The sequence below is a fragment of the Hemitrygon akajei genome, chromosome 6, assembly GCF_048418815.1.
Source record: "Hemitrygon akajei chromosome 6, sHemAka1.3, whole genome shotgun sequence".
NCBI classification, from domain to species: Eukaryota; Metazoa; Chordata; class Chondrichthyes; order Myliobatiformes; family Dasyatidae; genus Hemitrygon; species Hemitrygon akajei.
Window position 1 is genome coordinate 41330749 of NC_133129.1, and position 20111 is coordinate 41350859.

The window sequence follows — 20111 nt, forward strand, 5'->3', positions numbered from 1 at the left end:
CTTAGGAGTGAGGAAGGAGGTTATGGAGGCACAGAGTAAAGATGAGAAACAGATGAGGCAGTTAGAAGGTCCAGGGTTGGACACGGATGATCTGTCTGGTTTGACAGAGCTGTTTTCAGTTAAGGAATTTAAGAGTGTTCCCGACGATGTAAGGGTAGTCCTGGATGAAAAGGATGCCGCTACCTTGAGGGAGTCTGCTGGGTTAGCAGACGAAGTTGTCTTAACCCACAAGGTTGAGTTTACTCTGGAGGGGAGTTGCCCAGAGAGTAACTGGGAGGATCAGGGGAACTTAGAATTTGAAAAGGGGACTGGTATTGAAAGCCTAGAAGAGGCAGATGTCCCGTTTGCCTGTGTTCAGGATGTGAAGGTACCTGTGGAGTCACAGGGTACTGAACCTTGTGTGGAAGCTCAGGAAAAGTCTGAGGTATCTGATTTAGTTGAAAAGGAATGCAATCCTTTTGGGTCAGATAGACTTGGTTCAGTGAAGAAAGGGTTAACCGTGGCACCGGGAGAAAGTGAGAATTCTCAGTCACTTGTGTTAAAAGTTAGTGAGGAGATGAAAGCTGGTGATGTGAATATTATTGAAGGGAAAGGGGAAAGTATTGTTCCTAGACTTTTAAATAAAAGAAAATTTAAAGTTGGTGTCAGAACTGTTGACAAAAGTGAAGGGACCGTTAACTGAACAATGGCTTGTTAACAAGGTGCCTGTGAGTCAATTACAGTTTGTTTTGGAATTTAAGGATAAACAACTTGGTGATGTTGTTCAAGGATGTGATTTGGAGAAACAGAACTTAAAGTGTTGTTTTGACCAAGAGGGATCACCTGCAGATGTTAAATGAGAAACTAATAGAATTAAAGATCCTGAAGATGAAATTAATGACCTGCTTAAAATTAATGAGTGGTGTGGAAGTTCTGCAAATGGGCTTAGTTTGGAAAACATTGGTGATAAGATAGTTCCTGTGAAAGGAGTCTGTGAAGGCCTATTCCAAGCTGGTGAGCACGCTAACCACGTGAGAGTTAAGTGGAGAAGTGGTAAGGGTTGACCAAATGTCACTTTGAGTAACAGGATCTGGTTTTGCGGGAATTTGATTTTTTTTTGAACAAAGCATGTGAATAAGAAAGACAACATCATGGAAGACTGAATGCTAAGTTTAAAAGTAAAATAGAGATTAGTATTTGCACAAACTTATGTAGTGTACCACAGTATAATCACACATGTATTAGTTCATACTTTGTGATATACACCTAAGCTAAGAACACAATCCCTTGGTATTTTTGGCTAACATGAAAAATAAAAATAGGAGGTTATTAAGTTGCAGTCTGTTGTTACAGAATTCGATATTAAAATACAACATGTAAAGGGGAGTGACAATGTAATTGCTGATTGTTTATCCAGATGTTAATTTGAAAGTGTATCTGTATTATTCTTGTAGTTAAGACCACTTCTGTATTTTGTTAAACTCTGTAATTCAGTAATATGCTTTATTAGTTAATTTTCACCCTGGTGAAAATTCCCAGAAGGATGGGGGTGTTATGAGTGATGAACAGATCTGATGGACAATGGGGTGCAGAGTTAACCATTCTCAACCCCCTCCTGAGAACTACGAACTATTGCTGTTGCTATGCTGCTATTGAGAGAGAGAGAGATAAAGCCCAGGCAAGAACATCTGCTACAGATAAAAGGGGGAGAGAGACTGTTGATTTACTGTATTTTGTCTCTTCCTGGGTTATTTACCCTCCACTACAAGGACTTTACTTTGCTCGTTAACATTCCTCAGGAGATAGCAGGAGTGGCCTGATTTGATGGACACAGTCATTCAGAGTTGATGGATAGCTGAAACCCCGTGAGTGGGGATAAAAGACAGGTCTGGAGAGACAACCTTCAGACACACCAGTGGACACTGACTGAGTGTTGGGAACCCACAGAAAGGTGGGGGCTTCAGAGACCGAACCAGGAGATCGGTCAGTAAAGCTCACAGTGTTACAGCAGGGCCGGTGGGGACTTGTGTGTGTGTCCACTCATGCCAGAGTGACAAGTCCACCACAGAAGAACGGTCTAGCGGACGGAGGGGTCATAACTGAATGGCCACAATGATACCACGGATTAAGAAAGCCACCAAAGGTTTGCCTGTTGTTGCTGTTACATCTCGCTCGCTCGCTCTCTCTCTCTCTCCAATGATTTCAATACAACAACCATAACCACCTCAGCATTTATGAACTGAACTCTATACTTTCCTATGACAATTCATTTACCCCTAGACATCGATAGAGCTTGTTTATTATTATTCCTACACTTTTAGGTTTATTACTGCTAACTTGTTTTATATGTATATTTGCATTTTTGATATTGTATTGTGTAGTTTACTAATAAACACCTTTAGTTTGGTACCACCAGACTCCAACGGATTCTTCTTTCTCTGCTGGTCAGACACCCAGTTACGGGGTACGTAACACAGGTCAAGACCCTTCATCTGTCCAGTGCTTCCAGTTTCCAGCAACTTGTCTCATTTGGTAAAGGTGGTATAGTAATAGTAAATACGACAGCAGTAAACTGCTCACTAAGACTTACTGGACAGAGATGTCTGAGGGTTGGGTGGGTGGTTGGGAAAGGGGCACAGAAGTGCAACAGAATGTAAGCACAAGAAGAAATAGGTTTAAAAGATACCTTTTTATATAAACTTCTAAAGTCATATTGATTTTCTGTTTTTGTTCTTTTAAAATGTAGTCTAGAAGAGCCATAGATCAACTGCTCCACATAACAAATGGATATTTACTAATGTTTTTCTAACAAGACTTTTATATTAATACCGATAATTGTAACTAAATGCGTTTAACAATTTGCTAATGTTTTCTATTATGTGTCGAGACAGAAACCTAATCATTACACAATTACGTTTATGAACAACTTACTATTTAAAATTCCAATAGTGCATTTTCAGCAAATTTCTATCCTTACATTTTAAAATCTGAAATCAAATCAATTTAAGTTATTGAAATTGGACACTATGTCATCTAATTCCAGCTCAGAAAAATCTTTCTAGCTTAATTTACAAAGTAACAAAATAATATAAAAATTTTCCCTCCAAATTATGCTATACATATCCACTTTTTATCCATCAATTTAATTAACATTCAAATCAGGCCAGTGAGGTTAAAGCCAGTGATTCTAACATGCTATATCCTAGCATAAGTTTTCAATAAACAAAGCATACTAATTTTTATTAATATAAAATTAATCACCCAATACAAAAAGTGTTAAAAGTATTAGCTTAACTCTAAGTCAACTGAATTCATAATTTGTTCTGCAGTTTTTCTGGAAAAAATAATTATAGTTACTCTAAAAACATTAAGTTCATCAATAACTTCTCATGTAAGACTATACTTCCAAACTTAATATCTTGAGATTAAGTGTCTCTTTGACAGAGTTTGTGATCTTAATCTTATACTTAGTTTCAAGGTGATTCTATTCTGTTTGTAACAGTCTCAAACCAGTGACTAACATCAGTTACATATACCAGTGATCAAGACAATTTAAAATCAGTTAAGATCATAAATGCCCACTCATTTTTGAAGTTTAACAACTACTTTAATGAATAATAAACACAAAGATAATACATAAAGGTAATGAAAGAAGCCAATGCTCACCTTCTTGTTTCTGAGGTAGGCTTTCTTGGCTGAAATGCGACTTCGTCGAGCCTCAAGCTGACGCACTTTTTGCTGCAGTTTCACCAGTTCCATTTTCTGTGGGAGCACTGATGATGCCATATCTTCTGTTGCTTCCATGGCTTCCATGCTTTCATAGGTGTCATAGTAAACAACTTCTTCTCGTTTCTCTATTAAAGTATATAAAGTATTAAAGTTCCACTGTTGAAACCATTAATATAGTTTGCTTTTCAACCTGAACTATGAAGGAAAATTAACAGGCACTATTTCTGTCCCTTTCAGAATTACTGGTGCTCCAAAAATTCTTCTCACTAACTTACATCCTTACATGCATTGTTACTTGCCAAATCTAAATAATTTTTCCAACTGATTGACTGAATTTTAAAAAATGTTGTACTGGGAGGAAGTAAATTTCCCTTGCAGCAAATCAACTGTGATATGGTGAGTAAATGTTAATCAAAAAGTTGTAAATTCTGGAAATCTGAAATAAAATCAGAAAATGCAGAATATGTTGCAGATTAGACAGCATCTGCAGAAATAGAAGCAAAGTTAACATTTCATGCCAAAGGCCAATCATCAGAACTATCTGAAGACCCTTCTCTTGATTTCCAGAATCTGCAGCATTTTGATTTTCATCAATTAACTACAATGGTAAATAAATATGTTTAATGAAAGCTTTTTTCCAAAGTTAACATTATCAGCAAAAGGAGAGTATGAACAGGATATAGAGCTTAATGGATCTGAACTTGTACTTTACTTACACTGACGAAAATTAAGATTAAATTGACCTGTGAACGCACCTGTAATAAGTCTCTTAATACTTTCAAGTTGTGCTGTTAATAGTAATTCCTCACATTTTAGAATCTCAAACTGCACCTCATACAACTGAAGCTGCACATCATAATAGTCAGCTTCTAGCCAGTCCAGCCGTGCAATGGCATCTGTGCTATTCTGAAGACTTTGCATCTACATTAAAAGATAAATAGTAATCAGGCAATAACTATAAACTATAGATTTTTAACTCACTGAAAACCTGTAGTGCAGAGAGAAGCACAAATAACGTTAGTACAACAATTATTACCCTCTGCTGTATCCTATCTATAGTCATCAATTAAAAACAAATGGAACTTCTTATGTCTAAAAACTGAATTTAAATCATTAATAATATTTTAAGAATGACTAACAGATTAACATACCATTTGTATTCGTTATCATGTCAGTTAATAATCAGCTGAACAATGTGCATTTCAGTAAAATTACTTTAACTTCAAATTTTAAAATGACAGTTTTAAGATAGATATCTGCAGTAGGTTCCTTGATGTAATCAGAAATCGGTGGTTCCTTACTGATCAGACAAAGTTGATTTTAACCATTAGTCATATTAATATCATTCACTAGGATTACACTTTTGCTTTTAACTGATTATCAAACAATACTACCTCCTCACATGACTCACTTCACTATTTTTGGTATATTGAGAATAAGAGGATTCTAATTTTGGATGATAAAAGAATGCTTCTACATTATGTGATTACAGAATTCCTTTTTAAAGATATTAAGAGAATATAAAGCTCTCCCATTGATTTTATATCATCTGCATTATTTATTTTAATCTTCTTCATTGTTGAAATATTACAAACTTACTTCATCCTTAAACGTTCGCTTCTTCTGCTCCAAACAGATCTCCTTTGCTCGCATGAGCTGCAGAGTTTCCTTTGCAACTGCATACTGAAGCTTTTCCATCCTCTCTACTGCCATAGCCCAGGCTGCTTTCCCACATTTCTTCTGGTCAGCCCGCATTCGATCGTATACAGCTAAAGTAAAGTAATAAATAATGATAAGTAACGCCACTGTGCCTTTATTGTGCTGTAACATTAAAAAGAAGCACTGGTCATTTTCGTGTTTGAAAGACTACTCTTGATACAGCTTTTGCAAACTTCCCTGTAGATTTTTTAAACTGCCCCACTATCAATAACTAATTTGGCTTACATTGTCTTAAAACTGGACTGTAAAGCATGAACTAGTTTTCACAATCTGTTTTACTAGCTGTTAGGCTAAATATAATCTTGCAGTGAACAGGACATTTTAAGTATTTAAAAGTCTTTTCCATCTGCCAATACATTTACTTTTAAAGTTTAGGTATTGTAAAGATACCTGCAGATAGATGGAAATAAGATATAGATCAGCCATGGTCTAACTGAATAATGAAATGGGAATGACAGACTGAATGGTGAATTCCTAGCTCTAAGTTAATTCTGTTGCAAGTTAGATTTATACATACAAGGAACTTTGTTGTTGTTGTTGAGTGCTGTCGAGTTATCATCGACTCACGGTGACCCTATCGATAGTATCCATAGGGTTTCCGAGGTGAGATAGGGAATTAGATTGTCAGTCCTTTCTTCCGCACAGATACTGCTGCTGCCCAGGTTGGTACCTAGCCGGATTTGAACTCAGGACCATCCACCTCAAAGTCCTGCGCTGGCATCAGCACTGGACTTCCCACATGGTACTTCAGCTCATCTTAAATAATCTATCCAAAAAACTTTGTATTCAGCTACCTTGGTATCCAACTACTTCTTACATTATGCTTTGTTTGTCACTACTATCTTAGCTGTAAGCCTAATTCTTGTGATATTATTTTATTTGGTTTTCCATTAGAGCACAGAACAATATATTTGATTTGTTAATCTTCTGGTCAAGATGGCACCTGCAAACAACACTCCTTTGGTCAGCATCTTCTGAACAGATCATGAAACCACCTTTTTCACTTTTTTTTTGCTTGGTTCTCATCTTGAATGTGATTATGGAACAGTGGGAGCCTGTGTTTTGCAGTTTGGAGATCGAATAGGTGCTTCAGCGCTCTGCAGTCTCCGAGAGGATTCCGGGAGGCAGAGGCAGCATGAGCAAACCTCGTGGCAGGAAGTGTGTAGGATGGAGCACAAACTGATTTTTGAGCCCATTTCACTGATTATAGTTTCCATTGTTCGCAGATTAAAGCGACGAGGGAGTTTGAAACATCAAGGTGAGTGCAGATGTTTGGAGATCGTTTGGGTGTTTCAGCGCTCTGCAGTCTCTGAGAGGCAGAGACAACATGCAGAAACTTTGTGGTGGGCAAGCTGCACGATGGGACGCAAGCTGATGTTTGACTCCATTTCACCGATTAAAGTGATGAGGAAGATTGAAGCACTGAAGCAGGTGTGGAGGGGTGAGCACCAGCTGCCTGTCATTTGATCTTTCTGTACCAGAGAGGGAAAAGTCTGCTGCTGGGCCCACAAAGTGTTCCCCAGGTTTTTCTGTATTTTGGATTTGGACTTTGGACTATAGACTCTTTCTTTCAGTCTTATGGTTTTTATGTTCACCCGATCTTCTCATATTTTTTGAGCAAGAAGAGGAACCTGGGCATTGATGTGCCTGGTCCATTTTGTTCGGTTTGTATTTGAGGGAGGAGGGATTTGGGAGTTGATGATCGTGCTGCCCTTCTTTTCTTTCTTGATTTCATGGCTACCCAGAGAATTGAAGAATTTCAGAGTTATATACTTTGATAATAAATGAACCTCTGAATGTTTAAAGTAGGAAATATTAGGAAGACATCCCTAATGCTTTGCTGTGTACAATTTAGTTTGTCATGATCTGGATATCAACTATTCTATCTAAATCCATAATGATATTTCACAGACAAATGGCAGTGTAGTAGTTAAACCTCTCAACTAACACAAGGTGCCTCTGTTGGGTCGGAGTCAACCATGGATGATGCCTTCCAGCTTTCTACATGATACGCAAGCCAAGGCATTATGATATGGAGAGCAAACTGTTAACCATGTAGCAAGCTTCCCCTCTGCATGCAGCTAATGAATCCAAAAGAATGGAAGAGACCAATACAGTCTGGCACCAGCCATGTCACAGGAGTCAGCGATGTACTGCCTTATGGACTCCAGCTCTGGATTTTACCGCGGGGTTTACTCCCAAAGAAAACCACAAAGCAGCAAAGGTTTGAGATCAGAGTTTTCCTTCTCCTAGATGAGCTGCCAACCATGGCTGATGAGCCCCATCTGCCCGAAGTGACAGGTTTTAAGGAGCTAGTAACCCGCCTTTTGCTCCTTCTCCTGTCAGTAGAAATAGTTATGTGGGGCTTAGCAGCTAAGCCACACGTGAAGGCCAGGAGCTGGACTTGGTTGTCAGAGGCTATTTGAGACATACACAATTGGGAACATTTAATAGTTAGTGGGAGTTAAACCCCACTAATACCCCGGGCTATAACAAACCTTAAGGAATCAAACAAAGGAATTAACATTGAAAAAGCATCTCCTGAAAGCTATACCAGCTAAGGCCCTACAAAGCTTAAAGATTTGAAACTAACTTCACTGAAACACAATCAATTCTCTCTAGTATCTTTCAAACCTCAAATACATCAACCCCGCCCCCAATCTACATTTCTGTGAAGTGCAGAGTTCCCAAGTGCCTCAGCCTATTTTTATATCCAAGATGATTCAAACTGCATGCATCCTTTTCAAAGCCACTAATATCCACAAATAAAATGAACTGGACACAGTATGCTAATTGAAGGTCACCCAGTATTTGTACAAATACAAAGCAGAGTTATCTCAAGAGCAAGTGTTACAAATGCACTTCAAATCTTATTTGCTCTCAATACTATACTGTGTGCCTTTGTGAACTAGAATAAAGTTTTCTTATAATTTTCAGCAGTATTTTTAACTTTTCTCTGAGGGATTATTAAATATTTTAAGCATCATTTGCCAATAACAGGGCCAATCCTCCAATACTTCAAGTGCATTTGAAGCTGTGAGCTAATCTTTTGTCAAAATTCACAGCAACTACAAATTGTGAGATCAGTTATTAAAATAATATCAAGCAACACTTTGAGGTATTACTACCGACAGGTCTCCAAACAAAAACAAAGCCACTTATAATTATCGTCTGCCTTTGGCAATTCAAATAATTCTAAATTCAACTTATTACCATTAACATCAAAGGCTTCAATATTGTAAAGATATCCATTAAGCAGTCCGTAGTCAGGATGATTGTGTGCATTAAATAGCGAAAAGAGCATGCAATAAAAGGGTTTATGTGACTGCCAACTAAAGATCACATCAGATCCTCCTCCTTCAGTTGTGCATGATAGTGGACAATTAAATTGCTAATGGAGGAAAAATTCCACAAGAGTTATCCATATTGGTAGAGCATGACAAGTGATTGCTAAAGATGAGGCTGAAGCTATTGAGTAGATGAACAGCTGATAACTCTCATAAGCCTTTGTGATCACAGGAAATATTTAGATTATTCCACTGATTTCAAAAATTTTCTGAGATACACCAGCTACAAGGCACAGCAGAAATTATCCTACATAAATATATCAGCCTGTACCCCAGAAAACATAGAAACTTAGAAAAACATACGGCATAATACAGGCCCTTCGGACAACAAAGTTGTGCCAAACATGTCCCTACCTTAGAAATTACTAGGCTTACCTATACCCCTCTATTTTTCTAAGCTCCATGTAGCTACCCAAGTCTCTTAAAAGACCCTATTATATCCGCAAGCTACTTGTTTAGCTACACAATTATGACAATATCATCTATCCTACAATGTAGAGTTATTTAGTTCAATCTTATTCACAAAAGTACAGAAAATTGAATCTAGCTCATTTGAATCACTCAATTTACTCATAAACATCAGCAAAGTGATGGAAAATGTCATCAGCAGTCATGTCAAGCAGTAGTTACTGATTAATGCCGTACTCATCAATGATCAGTTCGGCTTTTGACAGGATCCACATGTGTAATTTCAAAAAAACTGTAACAATGTAGAGGCATAGAGTTGTTAACCACATGTGCAATCACTCCAACTGCTCAACAGTTCCCAAGTTTTTCTACATCTGCCTATATAACCTATCTTAAGTAAAGGCACAATGAAAACTGAGAAGTCTGGAGTGAGTGGATATAGAGAGGACATTTGCAATAACTGGACAGTCTAGGATTTGAGGGCATAGCCTTAGAATAAAGAGATACTCCTTTGAAACTGAGAAGGAATGTCTGGGTTTCCGGTGATGTCATCGTCAAGAATGGCAGCTTAAGTCACTAGCTCCTCTGGAAAAACGTGTGATTAAGCCCCGTTAACCCATCAAATATAGTATTTTTCAAAAAATATTTGAACTGAAAAGTGGGGCAAGAATAGGGAAAAAGAATGGAAATTAAAAAAGCGACACTGTGGAGCCTGCGGCCCAGAGGAGTGCAGCGAGCGGCTCTCCTACCCGACCGCGTGCTAGCAAGGCAGATGCTGGGCCTCGTTCAGGTGAAGCGGCAAATATAATCAAAATTCTGAAAGAGATAAGGGAATTCCGGAAAGAAATAAAGCAGCAACTACATGATATTAAGTCAGAGCTCGTCAACGCCAATCAAAAAATAGCGGTGGCAGAGACTCGAATTGAGAAGGTGGAAGATCGCGTTCAAAACGTTGAACGAATACTGAGTAAGACGATAAAAATATTAAATCGCCAAGAAGGTAGCGTCGTGTAGGTAAACTGCTTGACCTGGAGGGAAGATCATGGCGGAAAAATATCAGAATCTACAACGCTCCCGAAGGAGCGGAGGGCTCGTCTATGACGGAGTTTGTCAGAAAGTTGCTGCGGGACGCGCTGGAGCTTCCTTCAACTATGGAGCTGGAAATTGAGAGGACGCATCGTACGTTAGTCCTGAAGTCTACCCAAGATAAGCCACGTTCAATAATAATTAAATTCCTTCGGTACAGCACCAAGGCGGAGATTCTACGAAGGGCCTGGGGTAAAAAGAGAGTGTTTTTAGACGATAAAGCAATATATTCCTGCAGAAACGTAAAGAATACCCTGAAGTAAAGCGAGTATTAAAGCAGAAAAAGATTAGATTTCAAACTCCGTAAACACTCCGTAAACACTTCGAGTGTTTTATGACGACGGGACACGGTTGTGCCAAACAATGGAAGAGGCGACTACAGACATGAAGGCCAGAGGGTTGCCCATCCGTGTGACCAAACCGAGAAAAAGCCTGACAGAGGAATTATCCCGCTCTGCTTGGGAAACAGTGCGAGAATCGAGAAGGCAGGAGACGGGAGGAGGCCAGGAGAAGTGTATCAGGAAGAGACCGGGAGTCCAGGAGTTTCCCAAAGGCAGCCCTCACCCCCTTCAGAAGTGCCATAAGGTTTGGCTGACTTTAAAAATGTTGAGAAGCTCAACAGAAGAAAAAGTAGACAGTGATATACCTATCTTGAGAAATACTTATTATAATGTGGATTTTATATTACTTAGTTGTTATTCTTTCTTCGCTCACTTACTCCTTTTTCCCCACCAAAATGAGTATATATGTGTGCATATATGTGTATATATATGTGTATGTATGTGTGTGTATTCCACAGGGAAATAGTACACAGGGAAATCTTTTCTGTGTAATGGATTTGTTCACTGACTTTTATGAATACTGTAATGGGGGCCCTCAACTCACAAGTAGGAGGGGTTATCCCCCCACAGCTAGACATTTCCTCTAGCTCAACCCAGGGTCATCTACTAGAGACCTCAGCCTTGGAATCACACGTTCGTTGCCATTTGTGTTATTATTTGAGTTTCTTGGTTCTTATTTGTTCAGGGAGTAGATCGATTAAGTTTTATTATAATTTCAATGATACACTGACAGATAAATACAGATGGCTAAGGACAAGGTAAAATTAATTTCTTTTAATGTCAATGGGCTATTAAATCCAATCAAACATAAGAGAATTTTATCCAAAATGAAAAAAGAACAAGCCCATGTAGTATATTTACAGGAAACTCATTTAAGTGATAATGGGCATAAAAAAACTAAAGAGAATGGGCTTCACTAATTTGTTTTTCTCCTCATATAAATCAGGACATAGGAGAGGAGTTGCTATTCTTATCTCAAGTAAGCTAAATTTTGAAAAAGTATTTGAAATGGGAGATAAAGAGGGCAGATGTATTCTGGTAAGGGGGGAATATAGACAAAAATTCAGTTACTCTATTGAATATATAAGCACCCCCGGGAAGTGATATTGGTTTCTTTCAGAAAATTACTGATATTATGGTAATGGAAACAGAAGGTCTCCTGATATGTAGGGGAGATTTAAATTTACAATTACAACCAAACTTAGACTCTTCCAATAGAAAAACCTATGAAACAAAATCTTTACATAAGAAAGTTAATACACTTTTTGAGGATGTTGGTTTAATTGATATATGGAGGGACCTTTTCCCCGACAGAAGGGATTACACTCATTATTCTGCTCCACATTCTGTATATACAAGAACAGACTATTTCATAACATTTGGAAAAGACAAAGACAAAATAAACACCTGTGGAATTGGGACAATAGATGTAAGTGACCATGCACCTATATATTTATCTGTTGATTTTGACCTACAACCAAAGAATACTACTTGGAAACTAAAATCAAGTCTACTCAATGATCCGTACCTTAAGGAACAAATTAAAAAAGAAATTGGTCTCTACTTAGAATTCAATGATAATAGAGAGGTTTCACGTCCCATTTTATGGGATACTCTGAAGGCGGTCTTAAGAGGGAAAATTATAGCAATATCTTCATTTAAGAAAAAAATAAGGAAGAAAACATTAGAGGAATTACATAATAGGCTGAAGGAACTAGAGATAAAACACAAACTGAATTTGGCACAGGATACATTAGGGGAAATTAAAAGAATTAGGAATGAAATTAATAGTTTGGCTACGCAAGACATCAGGAAAAATTCAATGTTTCTGAAACAGAGACATTATGAAAGTGGATCAAAATCTATGAAGATACTGACGTGGAAACTGAAAAAAAAGATAGCAGAAAATACAATTCATAGAATTAGGGACCCAAGAATGAAAATGATAAAAAAATAAGCTAAGTGAAATTCAAGAAGCTTTTGAAGTGTTTTACAAAACTCTATATTCCAAAGTTCTGGGGGAAGCATAACCCAAATTGACACCTTCTTGAATTCTCTAGAGTTACTCACTTTAAGCAAAGAACAAAATAGAACAATGACTGCTGACATAACTACGTAGTTGAATTAAAAGCTGCAATTAGTAGGCTTAAATTAAGCAAGTCACCAGGATCAGATGGGTATTCGGCAGAGTGGTACAAAGAACTAAATAATGAATTAATTCCTGTTTTACTCCCCACACTGAACTGGGCTCTAAAAAAGGCACAAATGCCACCCAGCTGGAAGAAAGCGATAATCTCAGCTATACCGAAAGAAGGCAAGGATAAATGGAATGCGGGTCATTTAGACCAATATCCGTTCTTAATGTAGATTATAGATTACCGTAGATTCCGGATTTTAAGCCGCTACTTTTTTCCCACATTTTGAACAGCTTTGAACTTTGCGGCCAATAATCCGAAGCGGCTAATGCATGATTTTTTCATGCCGCCTCGTAAACATTTTGCCTCGTAACAGTAGACCAATAAAATTGATGAGTAGTTCACAGAGGTCCAATGAAATTGTACGATAAATCAAGCGCACTTTCACAATTAAATTATTGTAAATCAGTCATTTGTACTCACCCTCATCAACATGGAAAACACTCGAAGCATTGTGCTGCCTACTTAGTTTAAACTATATTTGTTTTCTGTACTACATCGCGGGATGCTATGACGTCACACCCGGTTTCGCGGTGTCTTGTGGGAAAATGCCGGTTTGCGATGAAACGGGACGGAGGGAGGGAGCGCATTACGCGAGCGGCTTTGGATCTGAGCGAACTCTGCTTTTAAGTTAAAGGTATCAATAACTTTTCCTGGTAGGCTGCAATATATATATTTTTTTACCAGTCGTTAGGAGATATTGGAATGTTGTTCAGTAAAGAAGTATACGCAACGTATATTTAAAAGTAGCCGCGTACGGGCACGGTTCGAAAAAAAGCATTTGCAATATGTATTTGTTTTTGTTACCATATGGATTTAATTAAAAGTTAAAAAAATCCTCACGTGTAATATCTTTCTGTGTAAATATCTCATATTACAACGTGGGACACCTGCGGCCGAAAATCCGGTGCGGCCTAAAATCCGATGCGGCCTTTACAATTAAAAAAATGATTTTATTTCTAAAATTAGAGCCAGCGGCTTTTAATCAGGTGCGCTCTGTAGTCCGGAATCTACGGTATTTACCTCCATCATGGCCAAACGATTAGAGGAGTTTCTACCCATATTGATACGTAACGATCAGACAGGTTTTATATGACAATGCCAGACACAAGATAATATACGAAGGACACTTCACATTATGGATCATATACAAAAAAAAAAAAAAATCGAAGCAGTAGTGATAAGCGTGGACGCTGAAAAAGCATTTGATTCGGTTAATTGGAATTTTCTTTACAGAGTTTTACATAGATTTGGTTTCTAAGACAATTATTAACACTATACAGACACTATATGACAATCCTACTGCTAGGATTAAAATCAATGGACATTTATTAAATAGTCTTACCCTAGAAAGGGGCACGAGACAGGGTTGTGTATGATCACCGCTACTCTTCGCGTTATATCTGGAACCATTAGCTCAATACATCAGACAAAATGAAGATATCAGGGGAATTACTATTAAAGGGACAGAGCTTAAATTGGCTTGTTATGCGGATGACATTTTGATCTATCTAGGGCAACCAACATACTCTTTACCTAAATTGATGCAATCCTTTGAACAATATGGTCAATTATCAGGATACAAGATCAACACAGATAAAACCCAATTACTTTCATATTACTATAGCCTACCAAGAGAAATTGAAAGTAGATACCCCTGGGCATGGCACACAGAGTCTTCCAAATATTTGGGCATCATTATGCCAAAAGATTTGGTAGAAGTATCAGAATGTAATTACCAGCCTTTATATAAAAAAATTAAGGAAGATGTGGCAAGATGGAACGTGATTCCTTTTTTCAGTCTCAGTTCAAGGATTGGGTCTATTAAAATGAATATACTGCCCAGACTATTATATCTCTTTCAGACCCTACCAATAAAGATTAATCAAAATCAATTCAGTGAACGGAACAAGATGTTATTAAGGTATATTTGGCAGGGTAGAAGGCCTAGATTTCGTCTCAAAACTTTGTAATTAGCAAAGGAAAAGGGGGGATGGGGCCTACCTTCTCTTAGAGATTATTATTTTGCAGCACAGTTGAGAGCTGTGATACGTTGGTGCAACCCATCATATGACGCTCAATGGAAAAACATTGAGGAGCAGGTACTTCCCACCCCCATACAAGCAATTTTGGCTGATAACAACCTGCAAAGGTACATAAATAATATTGATAACCCATGGGTGAAATTGACTCTTAAAATATGGAAAACTACTATAAAAGAATATAATCTCGAGGGAGATATTGCAATTCTTAAATGGTGTACATACGACTCAGATTTTACACCAAATAAATTGAATGCTAGATTTAAGGACTGAACAGCTAAAGGAATAACAGTTCTTTGCAACATAATGAAAGAAGGAACGTTGTTCAGTTTTGAAATGATTAAAGAGAAACACTTATTAGAAAAACTAGATTTTTAATCAGTATTTACAGATGCGACAATATGTTAATAAGACACTTAAAAATGTAACCAAGGCAAGTACATGCTTGATAGAGCTATTTAGAAAAGCATATAATTCAGGTTACAGTAGTAGAATCATTTCAAGCATGTATAAGAGTTTGTCAAATCTTAAAACACATTCGACTTCATACATTAAAACAAAATGGGAGAAGGAAGGAGGGATAATTATATCTGAGGAAGAATGGACAACAATATGGAGGTATCAATGGAAGTGTACTAGTTCACAGAAATGGAGGGAGTTTGGATGGAAAAACTTAATAAGATATAAGAAAATAAGATTTTATTACACCACCTCAGAAATCCCATTATGATAGTAACCTCCCTGTTTGCTGGAGAAATTGTGGAAATCAAAATGCAAATCATTATCATATTATTTGGGACTGCCCTGTTATCAAAGACTATTGGAGGGGTATACACAATGCCCTACAAGACACCTTTAAATGTGAAATACCCTTAGAGAGTAAGACCATGTATTTTGGGTACATTACTCAAGAATGGTTGAAAAGAGATAAATATTTAATGAATATACTGTTGATGGCTGGTAAAAAGACTCTTACTAGGAAATGGTTATCACAGGAGAGCCCAACTTTAAATACATGGATGGAAATTACAATGGACATTTACTAAATGGAGAAGATAACAGCATCTGTTAATCATAAGCTGGAACAATTTGATTCATACTGGGGAAAATGGTTTAACTACATAATGCCTCATAGGCCTGTCTTTATTCTCACAAATCAATGAATATGTTGTAAAAAAAAATCACTCCCTACTTGTACATAGTTCTTTCCTTTTGCTTGTTTTTTTCTTGCCACTCTTTTCTATACATGTATACATCAGATAAATACTTTGTGGAGATTTGTGATATATGTGATTATATGATATATATATACAATGCCTGAAATACATCTTATGGAAATGTTTGTTTGATGATGAACTTCAATAAAAAAAAAATTTAAAAAGAGAAGGAATGTCTTCAGCCAGAGTTGTGAATCAGGAGGGCTGTGGAGGTTATGCAATTGGATATACTTCAGGCAGAGACTGATAAGTTACATGGAAAAGGTGGGAGAATTGGGTTAAAAAATCAGCAGCGATTGAATGGAAGAGCAGAGTCCATGGACAAAACAGCCTAATTCTGTTCCCATCTCTTATAGCCTTATGAGTTACTATATACAGTCGGCCCTCCTTATCCACAGGGGATTGGCTCCGGGACCCTTCGCGGATACCAAAATTCATGGATGCTCAAGTCCCTTATTCAACCTGTCTCAATCCGGTGGACCTTAGGACCCAGCGGAACCCCAGACCTTATTTAACCTGTCTCAGTGTGGTGGACATTAGGACCTAGCGCCAGAGCTCTGAATGCGCAGTGTTTCTGTTCACGAAAATAATCACCATCATGATTGAAAATAAAGTGGAAATAATAAAGCAATTGGAAAGAGGTGAAATGCCATCAGTTATTGGGAAAGCGTAAGGCTACATCGGTCAACGATTGTAACAATTTTAAAGGATAAAGTGAGAAAGGTTCTGCCCCGATGAAAGCTACAATTACTACTAAGGAACGCAGTGGTTTAATTATTGGGTTTTGGGGTTTGGGGTTTTGGGTGTTTGATCCTCCACATCAACTAGGCACGGTGGAGACTGCACTCGGGAGTGATCTGACCGGAGTCCTGAGAACTTCCGTTCCCAAGCCCGGCATTGAAACATACATTCTTAAGTGTTTTATATGCATAGAAAGGTAAAATATATACTATGTACTAAGACAAACATTTGACTAACTGACACTAAATAATACCGGATGTACCTGTTCCGACTTACTTAGTAAGAGAACTTCCGATTTTTTTTCGATCCCGATGCACGATAATTCACGCGCATCCTCCCATATACTTTAAATCATCTCTAGATTACTTATAATACCCAATACAATGTAAATGCTATGTAAAATGGTTGTTACACTGCATTATTTAGGGAATAATGACAAGAAAAAAGTCTGTACATGCTTGAACAACAAGTGCTGGAAGAGCACTTCCGGGTTTTCGCGATTGGTTGAATTCGCGCATGCGGAATCCACAGATAAGGAGGGCCGACTGTAGTTTCTGGCACTTAACCTGTCACTAATGATGATACATATATCTCATCCAGGGCTTCCATAACTTCTCCTCTAGCTTCTCGGTATTCTTGAATACACCTGATCAGGCCCCAATGCTTTACCTACCCAAGACATCTGCTACTTCCTCTGCTGTAATGTAGACTATTCTCAAGGCATTTCCAGCAGCTGTCCCAGGTTCCATCGTCTTCATGTCTTTCTCCACAGTAAAAATTGAGAAAAAATATCCACTGAGGACCTTGTCCAGCTCTCATGGCTCCATACCTAGATGACTTGATGTCTGTGGACCCTACCCCCTCCCTGGTTACTCTTTTTCTCTTAATGTACTTATCTCTTTGAGATACAAAATCTCTTTCGAGGTTTCTTAATCTTCTCTGCCAAAGCCCCTTTTTTGCCCTTCTGATTTCCTTCTTCAATATATTCCTGAATCCCCTAAATTCCTCTAGGGATTCACTTAATCCCAGCTGCCTGTACCTAACCAAAGCCACATTCGTTCTTCTTACCAGAAAGTCATGAAGTTACCAGGCAGTACTCATGAAGCTGGGCATCAAGAAGCTCTGAAAAAGCTTAAGTTAATGGGTATTGAAGGAAAAACTCTCCACTAACTGGTATCATACCTAGGGATGAAAGAATGTGGTTGAGTTTATTAGAGGTTAATTATCTCAGACTTATTTGCTTCAGGAGTTCCACAGGGCAATATTTGAAACCAGGCGTTGTCACTACTTAACCAATTACATTCTCTTCACCATAACATGCAAAGTTAGCAAACGATTAGAAAATAAAACAGCTCTTCGGGACAAAACAGTCCGCATGGATCACATCCGCACCCGCCAGAACTGAAAATGCAGATTTTGCTGTCTTGTTACTATATTCAGAAATGCACTGACTTTTTTCCTCAAAACACCTTCAAAGAGCAGTGAATGTTGCCACCAAGAAAGTTCTTTTCATATTCAGCACCCCAGTTTGGAAACATATCACTATTCCTTTATTCTTGGCACTAGCACAGAGGGAGCACTTTAACTATACGGACAACTGAAACTGTAGAAAGAATGAACTTTTCAAGGGTAGTTCTGAATGGGCAATTCAGAAAGGTGGAAGGTCCTGATGGAATACTTGGTAAGGCTCTGAAAACTTGTGCCAACCAACTAGCAGGAGTATTCAAGGATATTTTCAACCTTTCACTGCTATGGGTGGAAGTTCCCCTTGCTTTAAAAAGGCAACAATTATACCAGTGCCTAAGAAGAATAACGTGGGCTTATGACTATCGCCTGGTAGCACTCACATCGACAGTGATGAAATGCTTTGAGAGGTTGGTCATGACTTGACTGAACTCCTGCCTCAGCAAGTCCTGGACCTGTTGCAATTTGCCTATCGCCACACTAGGTTAATGGCAGACGCAATCTCAATGCTCTCCACATGGCTTTAGACCACTTGGACAACACAAACACCTATGTCAGGATGCTGTTCATCAACTATAGCTCAGCATTTAATACCATCATTCCCACAATCCTGACTGAGAAGTTGCAGAACCTAGGCCTCTGTGCCCCCTCTGCAATTGGATCCTCGACTTCCTAACCGAAAGACCATAATCTACTCGGATTGTTGATAACATATCCTCCTCACTGACTATCAACACTGGCGCGCCTCAGGGGTGTCTGCTTAGCCCACTGCTCTACTCTCTATATACATATGACTGTACGACCATCTTTAAATTTGCTGACGATACAACCATTGTTGGTAGAATCTCAGGTGGTGACGAGAGGGTGTACACGAGTGAGATATGCTAACTAGTGGAGTGGTGCCGTAGCAACAACCTGGCACTTAATGTCAGTAAGACAAAAAAGCTGATTGTGGACTTCAGGAAGGGAAGATGAAGGAACACACACCAATCCTCAGATGGATCAGAAGTGGAGAGAGTGAGCAGTTTCAAGTTCCTGGGTCTCAAGATTTCTGAGGATCTAACCGGATCCCAACATATCGATGTGGTTATAAAGACGGCAAGACAGCAGCTATACTTCGTGAGTTTGAAGAGATTTGGCATGTTAACAAATACACTCAAAAACTTCTATAGATGTACCATGGAGAGCATTCTAACAGGCTGCATCACTTTCTGGTATGGGGGCAGCTACTGCACAGGTCCGAAAGAAGCTGCAGAGGATTTTAAACATAGTCAGCTCCATCTTGGGCACTAGCCTACAAAGTACCCAGGACATCTTCAGGGAGTGGTGTTTCAGAAAGGCAGCGTCCTTTATTAAGGACCTCCAGCACCCAGAGCATGCCATTTTCTCACTGTTACCATCAGGAAGGAGGTACAGAAGCCTGAAGGCACACACTCAGCGATTCAGGAATAGCTTCTTCCCCTCTGCCATCCAATTCCTAAATGGACATTGAGCCCTTGGACACTACCTTTTTAAAAAAATATATACAGTATTTCTGTTTTTTGCATGTTTTAAAATACCTATTCAATATATACTGTAATTGATTTACTTGTTTATCTATTATTATTTTATTCATTCTTTCTCTCTTCTAGATTATGTATTACTTTGAATTGCTGCCGCTAAGTTAACAAATTTCACATCACATGCCGGTGACAATAAACATGATTCTGATTCTGATAAATGCTGGCTTTGCCAGTAATTCCCACAAGCAATAAGTACTAATTTATTTGAAGTCTGAAAAGATAATGACTACTGAGCTTCTTTCATCCAATTTCTTGTTCAAAAAAATTAAATTTGGATGACA

At 38.3% G+C, this 20111-nt stretch overlaps 1 protein-coding gene across 1 annotated transcript in view; it reads right to left on the bottom strand.

The window, feature by feature from the left end:
- jmy (junction mediating and regulatory protein, p53 cofactor) overlaps positions 1-20111 on the bottom strand; it is a 116938-nt gene that overhangs the window by 25770 nt on the left and 71057 nt on the right. The window contains exons 4-6 of the mRNA XM_073048216.1: positions 5308-5477; positions 4464-4629; positions 3646-3833 (exon numbers count right to left, since the gene is read on the bottom strand). Coding sequence (XP_072904317.1) covers positions 3646-3833; positions 4464-4629; positions 5308-5477 — 524 coding nt within the window. The remainder of the gene's footprint in view (positions 1-3645; positions 3834-4463; positions 4630-5307; positions 5478-20111) is intronic.